Source organism: Vicia villosa, linkage group LG6 (genome assembly GCF_029867415.1).
Source record: "Vicia villosa cultivar HV-30 ecotype Madison, WI linkage group LG6, Vvil1.0, whole genome shotgun sequence".
NCBI classification, from domain to species: domain Eukaryota; kingdom Viridiplantae; phylum Streptophyta; class Magnoliopsida; order Fabales; family Fabaceae; genus Vicia; species Vicia villosa.
This window is the reverse complement of record NC_081185.1, coordinates 138,326,066-138,344,865: the sequence shown is the minus strand read 5'-3', so window position 1 is coordinate 138,344,865 and position 18,800 is coordinate 138,326,066. Positions and strand designations below refer to the sequence as shown.

Below are 18,800 nucleotides of genomic sequence, written 5' to 3'. Positions count from 1 at the left end.
GAGTGGATGTTGTTGGGAGCTTTTTCAAGCTTACAGGCACCTCAAATCTCTCGGATACATAATTGCGCGGCACAATGTTGCTTGGAGTTTGAAGAGTATCAGCAATTCAGTTAAATGTGCTGATCTTGAAGGAACAGAAGAATGCAAGCAGTAAGTAGACGTGGTTTACAAAGTTGAGGTTTCCATAAGTTATTTGGTGACTTGAAGATTAATGATTTGAAGCCGGGTTTTGATGTTTATCTTCCACTCTTGGCTGACATGAAAAGGAAGCTAAGGATTGTAATGATAAAAAGGCTGCTCAATTTCCCTTCATATTACACTTGAAGCATCAACATCCATCATCCGGATAAGTCATTTCTCTTCCGTGCATATCAAGTCCAAACGTAGTCCCATCAGCCACTAACATGTCCAATTTGACACGCCATCCTAAGACGGAAAACAAGTGGGTTAGAGGCAGAAAACAAGTGGCGTCCTTTCATTCTGGTGTTACCAGATGATTTGACGATTTGGCTGAGCTTGTGTTGAGATGCTGAGTTTAATAAAAGTCTTTTTTTATGCTCTTTATTTTTCTGTCTTCAATATTGTCATCATATAGATAGGCTTGTGGTCTTTGACTTTTTGTAGGTATGCTTGCTGGTTTGGTTGGGTTATCAATCATTTATCCGAGCATACGAAATATTGTACTCAGATAATATCAAATGTGAAACATGCTGAAAACTAATCTCTACAGCTGGAAACATTTCTATTATCTAATGAGAAATTCGCCATGGCTGGCACTTTAAATCACTTTCAATTCAACAAATGAACAATGCTCAGTTTTCATAGACATGCTTTACTTAGAGACTGAAATTGAGTATAGCATCATTTTTAGTTCTTAAAGTATCATTATTATTAAAAGTGAAACATATTATTTTAACATTAGATCAATAAGTCTCGGTATCTTATTTGATCATATGTTAGAAATTAACTTGTGTAAAGATAACATTTCTTTCAAAACACTTAATTTTGTTTTACTCACATTCTTCACTATATATTTTTTGTATAAAACGGTATCACTTTGACCGTTGATGCAATTTCAACTCTAACCTTATTTTTTTTCTTCAACAGGAAAATAGTTTAGGAGGTGTGCAACCAACACTTATTTGATAATACTAAATAATGTTTACCTTACAAGGTTGATGGCTTCATTCCTCCTCCTCCTCCTCTCTTTCTTCAATGTGAAGGTTTTTAATATGACAAATCATGGGCCAGTACTCACCAGAATGAGGCTGACATTTTCGGTACAGTTCAGGACAATCATGTATGAATAAAACTTCAAGTACAGTGAGGCGATCCCAGCCACTTGGAAGACTCAACAGTTTAGAACAACTACCAATATAGATCCTCTTAAGAAGAGTCATTGTAGTAAGATACCCAGGAAGCATTTGAAGATTAGGAAAATTGAGAACTATAAAGGTCTCTAAAGTGTCCACGGCCCTTGCAATCCATCGAGGGAGTGTTAGAAGCTTTGGAAAATCACTAAGATACAAATTTTTCATCCGCAGCTTTTGGATTGAGTTTTCATTGTCCAATGACAAGTTTAACATCTGACAATCATCAATAAGCAATGTCTGTAAGTTAGGAAAAGTATCAAGAGGTAAGCGCTCCAGGCTCTCACATGATTTACAATTCAGTTCTTCAACAGAAGGGAGTGGTTCTTTGAACAAAAACTTCAGATTGACACAATCCTGAAAAGCCAAAGTTTGAAGATTGTTCAAGCTAGCGAATTCATAATATGGAAGAATAGATTGTTTTGTAGTGACAGCCAGACTTCGGAGGCTAATCAACTTTCCTAATCCTTTGGGCAATTTTTCAAGCTCTGTGCATCCGTCAAACGACAAAACTTGCAAATTTAGAAGTTCACAAATGGAATTTGGTAGTGTTCTGATTTTGTGATTACAAGAAAGATCAAGACCACGCAGGTGCTCTAATTTTGCAATTGAATTGGGCATATTTTCAAAAGAAGAGTCACTTAAATCTAAATAACGCAAGCATTTGTACTTTGACAGCCATGTATTCAGAAAACTTTCACTCTCAAGACCCATTCCTGAGATGGGAAATTGTATGCTTCTCACACTTCTAGACTCTGGGAACAAAGCATGACCAAATGACTTATCTTCAACAACAAATGACAAATGCCTTGCTTGATGAGGTATATTACGAGTTTGTGATTTTACCGCCACAAAGTCCTCTCCTGCAACATATAATGCAAGATCGTGTATCAAATGATGTACTTTGAACTGGCAAAAGAATCCAAAGTCATTGACATCCTGAAGAAATGATCTTGAACGTAACTCATCAATATATTTTCTTGCAACATGCTCTAGCTTTTCTCTTCCATTTCGGGATTGAACTAATCCAAGGGCTACCCAAAGATCACACAATGTAAGACTATTAAAGATATGATCTTTGGGATAGAGGGAAAAATAAACAAAACATTGTCTTAGAATGGATGACATTTGATCATAACTTACTTTAAGAGCAGGTAAAATACCGTCTTTTTTTTGTTCTAAATTCCACATCTCAGAGTCCCTAACAAATTCCCTCTTATTTATATCAAAGTTTGAGAAGAGAGAACTTCCTAATGTTTTCACGGCCAGTGGAACCCCATGACATTTTTTCACAATTTTTTTTCCAATCTCCATTAGATTTAGATATATTTTTTCTTCCCCATCCTTGAATGCGAATTTGACAAATAGAGATAAACAATCCTTTAAAGAAAGACCATTTAATTCATATGAGGGAACATTACCCATCATCGAAGCAATTGATATACTACGTGTGGTCACCATAATTTTGCTTCCTGGTATGCCAACTTTTATCAAATCTTCCAACTCAACCCACTTTTCACGGTCGTCGTTCCATATGTCATCTAACACAAGTAAAAACTTTTGACCAGAAAGTTTTTGTTTCAAACGACTTACTAGCTGCACAATATCTAAGCTGTCAATGTTCTCTTGAGGAGCGAGACCGGGCAATGGAGCTGAAGCTGCTTTAGAATCTGCAGTACTGGCAGAGTTGATGATTTGAATGATTATCTGCTTGATGTCAAAATTAAGAGGGACACACACCCACATCTTCAATTGGAAAAGCTGATCCAGTCTTTTATCATTGAACACCAACTTTGCAAGAGTGGTCTTCCCTAATCCTCCCATTCCCACAATGGGAATGACACACATGCTTTTATCATTTCCACCCTGAGGAAAAGGTTGCATCAAAAGCCGGATAATTTTATCTTTATCATTATCCCTTCCTATTACTCTTGAAACATTAACGTCAGGATAAGTCAATTCTCTTTCTTGCACAACAAGTTCGGGAATAGTTGTAAGTCCATACGTTTTCCCCTCAGCTGCTTTCTTATCCAATTTGTGACTAATCTCTCTGATTTGATGTCCCATCCTAGGAAGGAATACAATTGAATTATATTTAGAAAACAAGTGGCTTACCTTGTATTGTGTTGGTAGCATGAGCTTGAATATCTCCATGTAACGTGCTTTTAATTTGTGTTGCATCAATATGAACAAACTGCATCTTTTTAGAATCAGAATTCGTGTAATAAATTTGCTACAAATTAGCTACGATTTTAGTTACCGATTAGCTACAAAATTGTATGGGTTCAAGTATCATGTTGGCCTTAGCCACGTGGCATGACACGTTAACATCTCGTCACGCTGGCATTGTCACGTGGCATGCCATATCAGCTTCTGTTAACGAACGTTGACAGGAGGGACAAAAAGTGTGGACGGAAAACTTTATGAGGACCATTCTTTGAAGGAATTCAATCAATTCTCAAATTCAAATGGCGTGAAAGCTAACACTGCAAAATGCAAGGTTTATTTTGGAGGAATCACAATGTAAGAATAAAGGAAAATTCTAGCTGCCACTGACTTTGCTAAGGGAAATTTATCTTTCAAATATCTTGGAGTACCTTTCTAGTAGGAAACTCAACATACATCAATGTCAGTCTCTCATTGATAACTTAATCTCTTGAATTATGTAGGTTGATCTCAACTTGTTAGAAGTGTTTTGATTGATGCGACTTCTTACTGGATGCATGTGTTCCCAATGCCAAAAAAAGTGATCAAGCAAATTGAAGCAATTTATAGGAATTTTCTGTGGAGTGGTAGAAAAGCAGACATCAAAATGGCACCAGTGGCTTGAAAAAAGGTGTGTGATCCCAAAGTAGTCAGGGGTTTTGAATATTGCTTCAATGAAGGATTGGAACGAAGCCACAATGATGAAGCTGCTCTGGAATTTGCTGGCCAAGGCAGACAAATTATGGGTGAAGTGGATTGATGGATACTATGCTAAAGAGAAAGATAGCATGATTTGGCAAGCACCAAATAATTGTTCTCGAATACTTAAAATAATTATGAGGTGTAAAGATCCAATGATACATAATCAGTATTAGGAGGATACTTTACAGCAAAAAATACAAAACTTCCACCATGTATAAGGAATTAGGAGGTAAGAAGAGCAAGTCAATTGGAAACGAATCTTCTTCACTAACTATGCAAGGCGTTGTGTTGTGTTTACTCTTCGAATGACATTAATCGGGATGATGATATTTGATGTGATGAATGATGGAAGTTGTACCTTCGGTAAGGAAATAAAAACAATGAATCACTTCTTCTTTGAGTGCAATACTACAAATAAGATTTAAAAAGTCTTATTTAGATGGCTTGGATATATGAGAAACCCTACTAATTTGAATGGGGAAAAGATATGGTTGATACAAGAAACAAAAAAAAGAAAGGTTGGAGAAGACAAATCCTAAAGATGGTTGCACCTGAAACCATATACTATTACTTTTTTTTAACTTTGGTAAAACCACATGTTCTATTTTAATTATTTTTTAACTTTCATTCCAATTTGCATCAAACAAACTCTTTTGCAATCGCTTTAGATAAATAAAGTTAAGATAAAATTTGGTAATCAAACATCTCTTTGCAGGTTCGATCTTTTTACTAATTTTTAAACACGTCAACTAGTAGACTTATTAGACAAACATGTGCAAGTAAGGGGTCACATAATCCTAGAAAAGACCTACAGCGTGGGAGAAAATTCCAAGGAGATTGAATTTGATTACCTCGTAGGGGATACCTTATTTCCCAATAACGCCATCCTTGGTAATCCAGTCATCTACTTGTTAGGGGAAATTATATCCATGCAAAACCTGGACTTGAAATACCCACTACCTAGAGGGCGAGTAGGACGCTTCAATGAGACAAAGAAAACGCCCATGAATGTCGCTAGAGTAGTCTGGCAATGGGGAAGAGGAAGTTTCCCACGAGGTCGCCCCCTTTTGTGAAGCACAAAACACATACACTATGAGCTGGGATCCTAGACTGCTCGTATAGAACGAGACCCACGTCCAGTGAGGATCTGAAGAAGGTTCAGACATGTCACTTGACTCACCAATTAACAAATATAGGCACCTCACTTTACGAAGAAGAAGAAAAGGGCAAACTAGTCAACCAAATCACGAGAAACTTTGACTTGTTTGTTTGGGCCCCCTCTAATATGCCAATGTCACAAACAAAGAAAAAAGTTGGCATGAAGAAGAGAGTTGTCATCAATGAGGAGGTGAATAAGATAACAAGTGTTAGTTTTATCATAGAAGTAAAATACTCAACATGGATGACCAACATTGTCTTGGTAAAGAAAGCATAAAAAATGGTGCATGTGCATGGATTTAACTGACCTTAATATAGCCTGTCCCAAGGACCCTTATCTCTTGTCAGACATTGATCGTCTTATTTGTGGGTCCTCGGGCTACCAGATGTTGAGTTTCATGGATTCCTACTCAAGGTACAACCAAATTAAAATGGATACCATTGATGCGCCTAGGAGGGCGTTCATGTTGAACCATAACAACTAGTATTATAATGTCATGTCATTTGAACTCAATAATGAAGGCGCCACCAACCAGCAACTTATGGGTGTTGTATTGTCCCAACAAATAGGATGGAATTTAGATGTCTATGTCGAAGATATGATAATGAATACCTCATAAAGTAATAGTCATACAAAAGACTAGGAGGACGTCCTGAATTTGGTCAGAAAGTATAACATGTGTGTAAATCCCGCCAAGAGCTCCTTTGGGGTGCAGGCGGAAAATTTCCTCGTCTTCTTATTAACGAAGAGGAGCATTAAAGCAAACCAAGATAAGTATCAAGCTGACATTGATATGAAAAGATCCATCAATGTTAAAGAGGTCCAACAACTAACATGTCGCCTCACCGCCCTATCCAGTTTCCTCTCCTATGCGCGCAATAAGGCCTTTCTTTTCTTCGTCGCCCTCAAGAAGAATGAGAAGTTCAAATGGACCTTGGAATGTGAGGAAGCATTCTCCAGAATAAAATCCTTACTCATATCTCAGCCTATCTTCACTCGCCCAAGATAAAAGTCGTCACTTCTCCTCTACCTTTTAGTCCCAAATCAGGCGATGAGTTCAATACTCGTCCAAGAGAAGGGCAAGGCATATCATCCCATGTATTTTGTAAGCAAAGTGTTCAAAGGCCTCAGGACACGTTGTCGCACGCTCGCGAAAAAATGAACAGAGTCGCCACCAATATATTTATCCCATAAGGGAAAGGAATATCAGAAAACCTAACAAAGGAAGGAACAAGGTCTTGCGACCAGAGAATCAAGGTACGGGAGTCGGTTACGCAAGGGGAAGGTATTAGCACCCCTCGCGCCCATCGTACTCGATGGTATCCACCTATGTTTGTTTCTATCTAAAGGGTGTGTACTATGTCTATGTCTGTATGCGAATGAATGCAAAAAGAAATACGGGGAAAAGAAGGAATTATTTACAAGTGTGCTCGTTCAAGCCCCGCGACTTGATGCCTACGTATCCTTTTCAGGAATCAGAGCGCCGTAGTTCGGCTCTTTAGTTTTGTTTGTTTTTGTGTTTTTTAGTTGGGCGGAGTTAACGTTCGCGCTCTTGCATAAGGGATCGACCTAGGATGCAATGGAGCGGAAATAACGGTGCCCTTAAGAAAGCGAGAGGAGAGAGAGAGTTTGAGTGTTTCGAGGAAATCCCTTAAGCAAGGGAAACTCGAGTTACTCTTTGGTTTGTATTTTTTAAAGGTTGGGAACTCACGCTTGAATGGAACCCTTAAGCAAGGGAGCTCCAAGCACTCGAACATCCCTTAAGCAAGGGAAGTTACAAGCTATCATTCCCTTTTTATTAGTCAAAGTATTTATTAGTCATTTTTATGAGTTTTCTTGGTGTTTTTTAAAGGGATTAAATTCAAGTATTTTTAGATGTTTTATGGTTGTAAAAAGAAAAAGAAACTAGCCTAAGTATGAAGGGAATTTCTACCTAATGTTATCATGGTTTCTACCTAAAGTTAGGAATTAAAGAGAAATGAAAATTAAAGTCACATCACGAGCAAAATTTGAGAAACACAATGGTACAAAAATCGGCATACAAGCATATAGTAGCAAGTCACAAGTATAGTACCAAAAGGAGCTAAAACTACTACTATTTTTATATTGATTTTTATGGGAGAAAAATGAAAAAATCTAATTAACCAAAAAGAAATAAAAGGGAATTAGCCTAAACTAATATTTTTATTATTATATGTCAAAAATTTGTATTAAAGTCTAAAAATGATGGGAAGAGTTAACAATTAATGTCTAAAAATGATGAGAAAAATTAGCAATTAATGTCTAAAAGGAAATGACAAAAACTAATTAAAACAATGAATTCAATCAAATAAAAAATAGGGAAACAGGGGGTGTAAAAACTGAAATATGGGGCACGCATAGCATAGGCGCAAGGCCCAGTGATTTAGCCCATCAGAGTTACTTTTTGTTATTACTCAGCCTGCCAAAAACGGTACAGCATGGGCCAAATGGGGGTATAGTATAGCAATTCGGGCCCAGAGGATTGTTTATTGTTACAGAGAAACGGGCCAGTTGGGGGTGTGAACTAGCAGATAGGCCCAAGGTTTTGTGTTGTGATCCCAATCATTATCAATCTAAAATAATAATAATAAAATGAATAATAAAAGTAAAAAAGAAAGGATGCAAAAATTGGAAAGGGAATGTTAGGATTACCAGTGTGACGTATCAAATCCTCTGAACTTCTTCTCCTTCACTCGCGAGCGGCGGTGGCGCGATCTCCCTCTCACTATCTCCGGTGCAATTTTGTTCGATATCAACTTGATGCAATTCCGAGCGGACGACTAGCTTATGCGATGGAGATGGTGAACGTTGTTGTTGTAGGCGCAGATTCGCGGATGAATTCCATGGAGATTGTTAGATCGTATTTGCGATGAGAACGACGACGCGGCGAAGGTATGCGATAAAGATCGATACTGGTGATTGATGCAACGTTGAAGTATTGATGATGATATGGATGCGTCTGAAGGAGTTATGGTGATGATGAAGATGTCGCAGATCGGATCAGAGAAAAAAGATAAAAGGTCTTCTGTTTGCGTTCTTCTTCTTCCTTTCTTTTCTGTGATTCGTTATCAACGCAGCGAGATGATGATGTTATTGCAGAGTGATGATGACGCTGCTGCGTGATTTGCGATGGAGGTGATGAAGAAGTGAAGATTGAATCGGCGCAGTGTTGATTCAATGAAGATGATGAAGATTGCTGATGATTGGAGGTTGGAAAATGATGGAGGGAACTATGAAGATGGTGAGGTTGCGGAAAAATATGGTGGAGGAGGAAGATGAATTGCAGAGAGAGAGGTTGATGAATTGGTGTGAAGAAGATGAATGGCGGATGTAACACCCTTCTAAACCCCCGCGGAAAATAGAATAATATTCAGAGTAAACATGAATTACAAGGATGTCACAACTTCTTTAACATAAAATACTATAGTCATTTGTCATGCCACACGAGGAACCATTTAACATAAATACAATTCATGTTCAACACAGCGGATTATAATTCATAACATTGCATATTCATCAACATTCATGCAAGTCCTCTAATACAATTATAAACAACAAAGACCGACATAATAATTCGTCTCTAAACTAGCGTTCCCCAGTGTTACAATCAGAGCATGACTCGACACGAACTAAGGGCTAGCCTATAAGCTATCTTCACCCAATCAAGACGCCGCTACATCCTTAATCTGAAATCATCAAAGTAAGGGTGAGTTTCATTCGAATTAATAAGCATTATGCAATCATAAGCAATAAAATCTCATAGTAATTATCATCCACTCAATCATACATATAATCAGAATTATTACAACAAGTAAACATCAATCCAACAATATTGGCCATCGGCCCACAACTCATCAATTATACCAATGATCAAGTTATATTAACAACATATTCTTAATACATCAATCATATAAACACACCAAGGCATAACACTGAATTCCATCCAATCATGTTATAACCAATGCATATGATTAAACTGACACTATGCATGTGGTACCATACATGGGATATACCCATCCAACTGATATCCTCATCACTGAGATACAGTTTAACCAGCACCGATTCCACACACTGGGAATCATGCTCACCAAATATCCAGCACCGATTCCACACACTGGGAATCATGCTCACCAAATATCCAGCACCGATTCCACACACTGGGAATCATGCTCACCATTTTGATCCACTTTCATCACCGGGATCCATCACCAAAAATGTATGCCAATGAATGCAACATATAACATGCTTACAACATCACCAATCCGATGTAACACATCGTCTCATTATCATCACCAAATCATCACCAATAAGCATGTATATATTCTTAGCATTCATACAAACATATCACACATACATTCACCACAGTTCACATGTTAATATTAACAGTATATTAACATTCATAAATCATCAATCATCACCACGTTCATACATTGTTACATCTAACATCATTGCACACAATGTAACCAATTATCAAAACAACCCAACAACATAATCACAAAACATGTATTCATTTACGACATGTTATAAACCAACATCACCCAATGAATATCACAATCCCATCACCAATACAGAACATGCATCAATAGTCATATATATAAGCACATATACATATACTATCTTTCAATTCATTAATAATTAAATCGAGTTTAAAAAGTAAAGTTGGCTATTGTCCATTTTATCAATTCATCAGATAAAGCATCTCATTAGCTTCGCAATGCCCAAAACGGCACATAAATCGGATACTCAGATCAAAAGTTATGAGTTTTCAAAGATAAAACATTTTTAGAAAAATGCTGCAGGAACGGGGTTGTCCCTACGTGGGAACCGGTTCCTGGCAGTCTCAAAGTCTCGTCTCTGGTTTTTACTATGGGGAACCGGGTTGTCCCTACGTGGGAACCGGTTCCCAGCTACCCAGAACCCATATTTCTCTGTTTTTACAAGGGGGAACCGGTTCGTCCCACATGGGAACCGGTTCCTACGTACCTGCACAGCAAAATCACCATTTTGACAGCATTTACCATATCCCAATACCCCAATTTCAGGTACATACGAACATACACACAAATATCATTGTTTTTCACACAATTACACATTTCAAACAAGTTATTGACATGTATTAACATCATATATCACAAGTATCAACAAAATCATGCCAATTCATACAAGATTATCAAAACCTAACAAAATTCCCAAACCCGACACGTACGATTGAACTAGACAACAATCCTAATCAATCATACTACCTACAATCACATAAGGAATACTAACCCGAAGAATCCCCCCTTACCTCAGAGTCGAACTTCGAAGGTTCTCTTCCCCTTTCGCTCTTCTCACTTTCACGTGTTCTCCTTTCTTCAGACTCAGTTCCTGCTTCTCCTTCCTCTTTTCCCCAAATTCCTTATTTTATGAAAAATAAAATAAATATTATAATGGGCTTGCTTAGTCAACACCCCCTCTTCTGCTAATCACCACTCTAGGCCCAAATGTCAATACTTCACCATTTTCCAAATAATTCAACCAAATACTAAATTATCTCTAATTAATAATTTAATTTCCAATTAAATTAAAATTAGAAAATATGGGGTGTTACAACTCTCCCCCACTAAAATAGTTTTCGTCCTCGAAAACATACTTCTAGTGAATAGTTCCAAATAGGAGTCCTCCATCTGACCTTCCTGTTCTCAGTTAACACTTTCTTAGTCGAACCTCCAAGTTCATCTGACACAACCAACATAAGCATACCTCATGCATTCAATCTCAGCTCTTACGTTGCTTTTGACCATCCCTAGATGTACCACTCGCTATAATTCCAACGGCTAACAACAATGAAACTTCGAGGTACGATCCATACAATACACTCAACAACTGAATAATACAATTACATAATCCATGGTATGATCGCAACTGATCAACACTGTAGTAATGGATTCCATTTACTCATGTACCAACCTTAGGCACACTCTTGCAATTGAGCGATAAAGTAATACTTACACTTACTCAGAGCAAATTCCCGAGTTACTTCATCTATTAAAAACATTCCCACTACCGGAACAAGCACACATCAGTAGTTATAATTACATAGCTCATCATCCTCAATATACCATTGCTTACAAGATAGCTCAACAGAGTCCCACTCTTCACTAAGAATGAAATCCACTTCGTCCTTCGTAGAGTATAATCCTTCATTTCAATTAGAAATCCACACAATACCTTACAACATCACAAGATTATTATAGCATCATGTAGCATCAACTCTTCGTCTTAACTTCTCCGAATACATACTCGTTAACTACATTCAACCATAATAGGATATCCATCATCTCGGCAATTATTCAAAAGGGTTCTAATCCTTTGGCACGACATCCTTACGTCCACGAGATTCTAAACCCAACATATAGATAAACACATATTCTCCATGTAGAACCCCGACATATTAATTCTGACTGCTCACGAGTAGCACTCATAACACCACTTTACATCATACTTTCGCTGTACGACTACGACTACTCGTCTTAAGTCACCGTCCAATGCTTTGCACTCCTTCATATTCACTTCTTCTTAATTTTCCACAATATGGTGAGTGGTCATTCTCACATCTCAGCATTCATCACATCTTATACCATTAAGGTAACAAGCAATCTTATACTATCTTTATAATTCCGCCTATTATCAACAAGAGATTAAGGGTGATCAAGTCCTCAATTTGTCAATAGATAGCCGACAATCATATTTAAGCATAGACCGTTGTTACTACATAATAGCGTCTTTTCCGAGTTTGCACCCAAATTCATCAACATTGTCATAGTTTAATAATTCTCTACGGTGTCCTTCTTCTATAATATTCTTTCTCAACTCGGTAACATCTGGAACACAACATACTTGTTCTAGACCTCATTACACCATCCTCGTCAATTCTGAATTCACCGTCTTTACCTTTGTAATTCAAGGTCGACTTATCGATCAACTCAACATCAGCTTTCTGTCTTTCTCTAATCTCGTCTAGAATATCGTTAGTCAGTTTCAGTATACCCAATCTAGCATTAGTAGGAGCACCTTCACATACCAAACTTAATTCTCTGAATTGTTCAATTAAATCCAACTCTTTCACCATCAGCATCGACATTTTTAGAGGCAACCTCGAACCATACAAATAATGTCACTGCAACATCAAAACAAAACCATGGCTGCCAATTCTAAATCATGAGTCAGATAATTCCTTTCCTGCGCTTTTGATCGTCCGACGCATAAGTTACTATTTACTGGTTTTACATCAATACACCATCCAAACCCATCAACGACGCATCACAATATACCACAAATGGTTCCAAAGTCTATTTCACTTTTTCTAATGATTCCTTCATCACTCAAATCCATCAATATTTAAATCATCTTTATCCGCTTATTTATTAAGGACATATTCTACTCGACTTCGTTCCGAACAATCGCGGTAATAAGCATTCCTATTTCAACACTAGTCTAGCCTCTTTATCCAACATCATAATATCTCCTCATAGGACCACTCTACTGTATTTATAACTCTTCCACAAGTTATAACATAATCTCACCTCTTCATGGGTTCAAACCGTACATTAATCCGACACTCAGAGCTCAAGACATGACTTTTCTAATTGTTATCCAAAAATGCAACACCGACGCCATGCTGCGACACTCTATAGGATATCTCCAGAACTCCTCAATTGGAACACCTATTCCTAAAATTGCTTCACAACAAGCCTTCTCATTATTCTTTCAATCCGTTCAACTCTGACGCCGTAGTCTCGTGCGGTACCAACGAACAAGTCTAGTTCTAAGGACATGTGTAACCGTAACTTCACCTCTTTCTAACATCATCCTGACACAATTAAATATGTTACAGCTACTGCAACTATTTTTATAACAAAGTTCATCTCGTTAGCTTTCCGACGCTTCAAACGGAACTCAAATCGGATGTCCAGAACTCCAGTTATGAATTTTCGAAATTTCATAACGATTCAGCAATCTTCCTGCGATTTGCTTACGAAAATTCTGCTCCAAAACTCATCCTCTTCAAATTAATATCATTATTAACATCATCTTATCACATCTCTTCGCTTCCAAACTTCTTATAACTTAAACAACACATTTCATCGCTGAAGTTCGATTTCTGCAACATCCTGAAACCAAATTCATGTACGCCATCATCAACCTTCTTATCCTTGAGATCATATTCGTCTCTTTGCATTAATCGCACTTCAAAACTTTCTCAACAACATCGATAACCTCTACTATCATCTCAATTAATTACTAGTAATCCTACGACAAGGTCTACGACAATACTTCCTTTAACCACTGCTTCAACAGCGACCTTTCACATAAGGCTACTCATACAACAACATCGCAGTACGTCAGTAGCACTTGAAGCATCACAACTTCCAAATTCCATTTCTCATAAATAACCATCATCTACTCCGAGACACTCCGACTGAATAACAACCACAATCTTCAGCCCATGTCACCTTCACTTCAGAAAACAATAACTCCACACTCTTGCACTACTGCCCCACTCATCTCTCTAACATCTTGCATCTGAGACATATCCGAGAAGCATGACTTCTCCCCCACTACTTTCAATCCCACTTCTGCAAGTAAACCGTTAGAACACACTGGGTACCGACAGTGTTTCTCACACATGTCGCATACCGACAGGAATTAACAACAAGACTCTGGTCACAAGGACCGACTATGCTCTGATACCACTATTGTAACACCCTTCTAAACCCCCGCGGAAAATAGAATAATATTCAGAGTAAACATGAATTACAAGGATGTCACAACTTCTTTAACATAAAATACTATAGTCATTTGTCATGCCACACGAGGAACCATTTAACATAAATACAATTCATGTTCAACACAGCGGATTATAATTCATAACATTGCATATTCATCAACATTCATGCAAGTCCTCTAATACAATTATAAACAACAAAGACCGACATAATAATTCGTCTCTAAACTAGCGTTCCCCAGTGTTACAATCAGAGCATGACTCAACACGAACTAAGGGCTAGCCTATAAGCTATCTTCACCCAATCAAGACGCCGCTACATCCTTAATCTGAAATCATCAAAGTAAGGGTGAGTTTCATTCGAATTAATAAGCATTATGCAATCATAAGCAATAAAATCTCATAGTAATTATCATCCACTCAATCATACATATAATCAGAATTATTACAACAAGTAAACATCAATCCAACAATATTGGCCATCGGCCCACAACTCATCAATTATACCAATGATCAAGTTATATTAACAACATATTCTTAATACATCAATCATATAAACACACCAAGGCATAACACTGAATTCCATCCAATCATGTTATAACCAATGCATATGATTAAACTGACACTATGCATGTGGTACCATACATGGGATATACCCATCCAACTGATATCCTCATCACTGAGATACAGTTTAACCAGCACCGATTCCACACACTGGGAATCATGCTCACCAAATATCCAGCACCGATTCCACACACTGGGAATCATGCTCACCAAATATCCAGCACCGATTCCACACACTGGGAATCATGCTCACCATTTTGATCCACTTTCATCACCGGGATCCATCACCAAAAATGTATGCCAATGAATGCAACATATAACATGCTTACAACATCACCAATCCGATGTAACACATCGTCTCATTATCATCACCAAATCATCACCAATAAGCATGTATATATTCTTAGCATTCATACAAACATATCACACATACATTCACCACAGTTCACATGTTAATATTAACAGTATATTAACATTCATAAATCATCAATCATCACCACGTTCATACATTGTTACATCTAACATCATTGCACACAATGTAACCAATTATCAAAACAACCCAACAACATAATCACAAAACATGTATTCATTTACGACATGTTATAAACCAACATCACCCAATGAATATCACAATCCCATCACCAATACAGAACATGCATCAATAGTCATATATATAAGCACATATACATATACTATCTTTCAATTCATTAATAATTAAATCGAGTTTAAAAAGTAAAGTTGGCTATTGTCCATTTTATCAATTCATCAGATAAAGCATCTCATTAGCTTCGCAATGCCCAAAACGGCACATAAATCGGATACTCAGATCAAAAGTTATGAGTTTTCAAAGATAAAACATTTTTAGAAAAATGCTGCAGGAACGGGGTTGTCCCTACGTGGGAACCGGTTCCTGGCAGTCTCAAAGTCTCGTCTCTGGTTTTTACTATGGGGAACCGGGTTGTCCCTACGTGGGAACCGGTTCCCAGCTACCCAGAACCCATATTTCTCTGTTTTTACAAGGGGGAACCGGTTCGTCCCACATGGGAACCGGTTCCTACGTACCTGCACAGCAAAATCACCATTTTGACAGCATTTACCATATCCCAATACCCCAATTTCAGGTACATACGAACATACACACAAATATCATTGTTTTTCACACAATTACACATTTCAAACAAGTTATTGACATGTATTAACATCATATATCACAAGTATCAACAAAATCATGCCAATTCATACAAGATTATCAAAACCTAACAAAATTCCCAAACCCGACACGTACGATTGAACTAGACAACAATCCTAATCAATCATACTACCTACAATCACATAAGGAATACTAACCCGAAGAATCCCCCCTTACCTCAGAGTCGAACTTCGAAGGTTCTCTTCCCCTTTCGCTCTTCTCACTTTCACGTGTTCTCCTTTCTTCAGACTCAGTTCCTGCTTCTCCTTCCTCTTTTCCCCAAATTCCTTATTTTATGAAAAATAAAATAAATATTATAATGGGCTTGCTTAGTCAACACCCCCTCTTCTGCTAATCACCACTCTAGGCCCAAATGTCAATACTTCACCATTTTCCAAATAATTCAACCAAATACTAAATTATCTCTAATTAATAATTTAATTTCCAATTAAATTAAAATTAGAAAATATGGGGTGTTACAGCGGAGAGAATTCTGAATTGGAGGGTGATTGAATATATATAGATTGAAGAAGCTTAGAATTTAGTTGAGGGAGGAGTGATTAGAACCCTAGGATCTGAAGTTGGTTATGAGAATTCAATGGTGAGGATTGAAGTAGTTAGAGCTGCTAGTAACTATTGGAGACTGTTAGAAATCAGTTAGAGGTTAGAAAAGTTATTTACTTCTCTGTTTTTTTCTGTTGTGAAATCGGATGTGAATTAGTTTGTTATTTTCAGTTATGTGATTCTGTTAAAGCTGTTATGAATCGGTTAGAGCTTTTTGGTTCTGTTTTGAGGTAGTTATGAATTGGTTAGTTTGTAACCGAAATTCTGTTAGTTAGAGCTGTTAGGCTATACAGTTGGTTAGCAATTGGTTATGAAACTGATATAGGTGAGTGAATCTAGTTAGTTGAAACTGTTAGTAGGTTTTGAAACAGTTAAAGAGTTTGTTATATGTCAGTTTGGTAGTTGAAAGTTGTTAGGACAGTTAGAAAATGGTTAGCTGGTGAAACTGAAGTTAGCTATGCTGGGAGTTAACAGTTAGTTGAATCAGTTTATGTTATGGTTTATGTAATGTGTAGGGCTGATTGTTGCAGGGCTGCTGGCTATGTGTTAAATGATGGACTTATGACAGGTCTATGGAGTATACAGTCTGGCAAAGGGGTAGAATTTGGACTTGAGTTCAACACAGCGATTGCATCAAGGTGGAAGGAAGATTATGAATGGGAAATAGGACTAGTCTTAGGTTTTTATGTACATGGTTTTGGTGTACCTGTAGTGATGATGTTGTAATGTTGATCGAATAGTGGATGAGAATTCAAGTGAATATTGATGGAGTGTGATGAATGTACTCCTTTTTGTTGTAAACTCTTTTGTAATGGATTATTATGGACATGGTAATGGATGAACATTGTAATGAAGTTCTTTTCCTTTCAAATGAATGTAACTATTATTCTCTTCCTTTTCATTTGCTTTGAATTGTAACCCAAGTCTTTGATCAAAGGTGAAAAGTTCTGGTAAAAAGTCAACTGTTCCTATTTTGTACATTTTCTTGTAGATCTTCCATTTTCATTTGATGACCTTGTATTGAAACGGACCCTGTATTGATTTTGAAGCAACATATGACAAGCTTTAACTTTGAATTCAAAATTGCATTCCCCTCCTAAATCTTCAAATGAGTCTTCATATGTTTCTTTCAATTTGCAACTTGAACAAGCATCATAAAACAAAAGCCCAATATGATTCATTATAGATTTTAGGAACAAAGTTGAGTGTCTATGGTTGACTTTGACTCAGTTGAAATTTTGCCAAATGTCTTTAACAATTGAAAGTGGCCCAATACCTCCTTCAACAAATGAATACACGCTCTTTTGGCGAACCTTCAAACGGATAGCTCGTATTCCAAGTAATCAAATGAACCAAACTTTACCTAACAATAAGATGGTCATGGGAACAACCCTGAAAATCCACCAGTTGACACAATCACAGCGAAACGAACCTTAGTCCATGATTAATTGAAAATCTCAGTAGAAACAAGCCTGCGCAAAGTATGAACTTCAAGCCATGTGGAACCTCAGCTCTATCTACAACCCTGATCCCTCGCCAGACTTATTGATTAATGATGCATGTCCTGTTAATGCCCTAGTGAAAAGATGATGCATATGCAATGAGAAGCCTAAGCCAGATAGAAATAAAGGGGTAGGACAAATTTGGGGTATGACACACGTTATCAGAAGATCAAAAATCTAGCTTTAGGGGTAATAATTAGGGCGAGGAAGCTCCAACCCTATTTTCAAGACCATAAAGTGTTCGTAAAAACCACTAAACTGCAGTCAAGTCCTCAAGAAGCCTGACTTATCAAGATGAATGGTGTCTTGGGAAATAGAAATTTTTGAGTTTGACATCCAATATGCACCAGTAAGAAGTATCAAATACCAAGTTTTGGTAGTTTTTTCTATCCGAATGTATCATGTGTATTGGATGACTTTCAAAAATACAACATTTTGTTCAAGTTTATTTGAAACCGGAGTACACGACATATTTCACCCAAGATGCTAAAACTTGGATGGATCACTTCCTATAAAGGATGGAATGATTCACCAAGTTGAGTGATATTGAAAGATAATCAAATAAGGAAAGGTCAAAAAAGAAACCACCAATTGCTTTAGGTAGTGTCACATGTTTTGATATATTTTAGTTTTAATCTAACAATGTAACTAATTTTTTTTATGTAATTTTGTCAATGATTTAATCTCGATACAATTTACAACATACGTAATGTCTATTTTACTTTAATATTATACGTAACCTCGATACAATTTGCAC

The 18,800-nt window shown here is 37.2% G+C and overlaps 2 protein-coding genes across 2 annotated transcripts in view; one reads left to right on the top strand and one right to left on the bottom strand.

Moving 5' to 3' along the window:
• LOC131610204 (uncharacterized protein At2g39795, mitochondrial-like) overlaps positions 1–18,800 on the top strand; it is a 62,772-nt gene that overhangs the window by 11,470 nt on the left and 32,502 nt on the right. The gene's annotated exons all lie outside the window — the stretch shown is intronic.
• On the bottom strand, positions 1,158–3,524 carry LOC131611027 (putative disease resistance protein RGA3). Its single transcript, XM_058883152.1, has one exon. The coding sequence runs from the start codon at positions 3,522–3,524 to the stop codon at positions 1,185–1,187; it is 2,340 nt and encodes a 779-aa protein (XP_058739135.1). The 3' UTR covers positions 1,158–1,184.

Bases quoted from the DNA above. Each gene is read 5' to 3' on its own strand.
- LOC131611027 (XM_058883152.1), bottom strand. From the start codon at position 3,524: ATGGAGATATTCAAGCTCATGCTACCAACACAATACAAGGTAAGCCAC.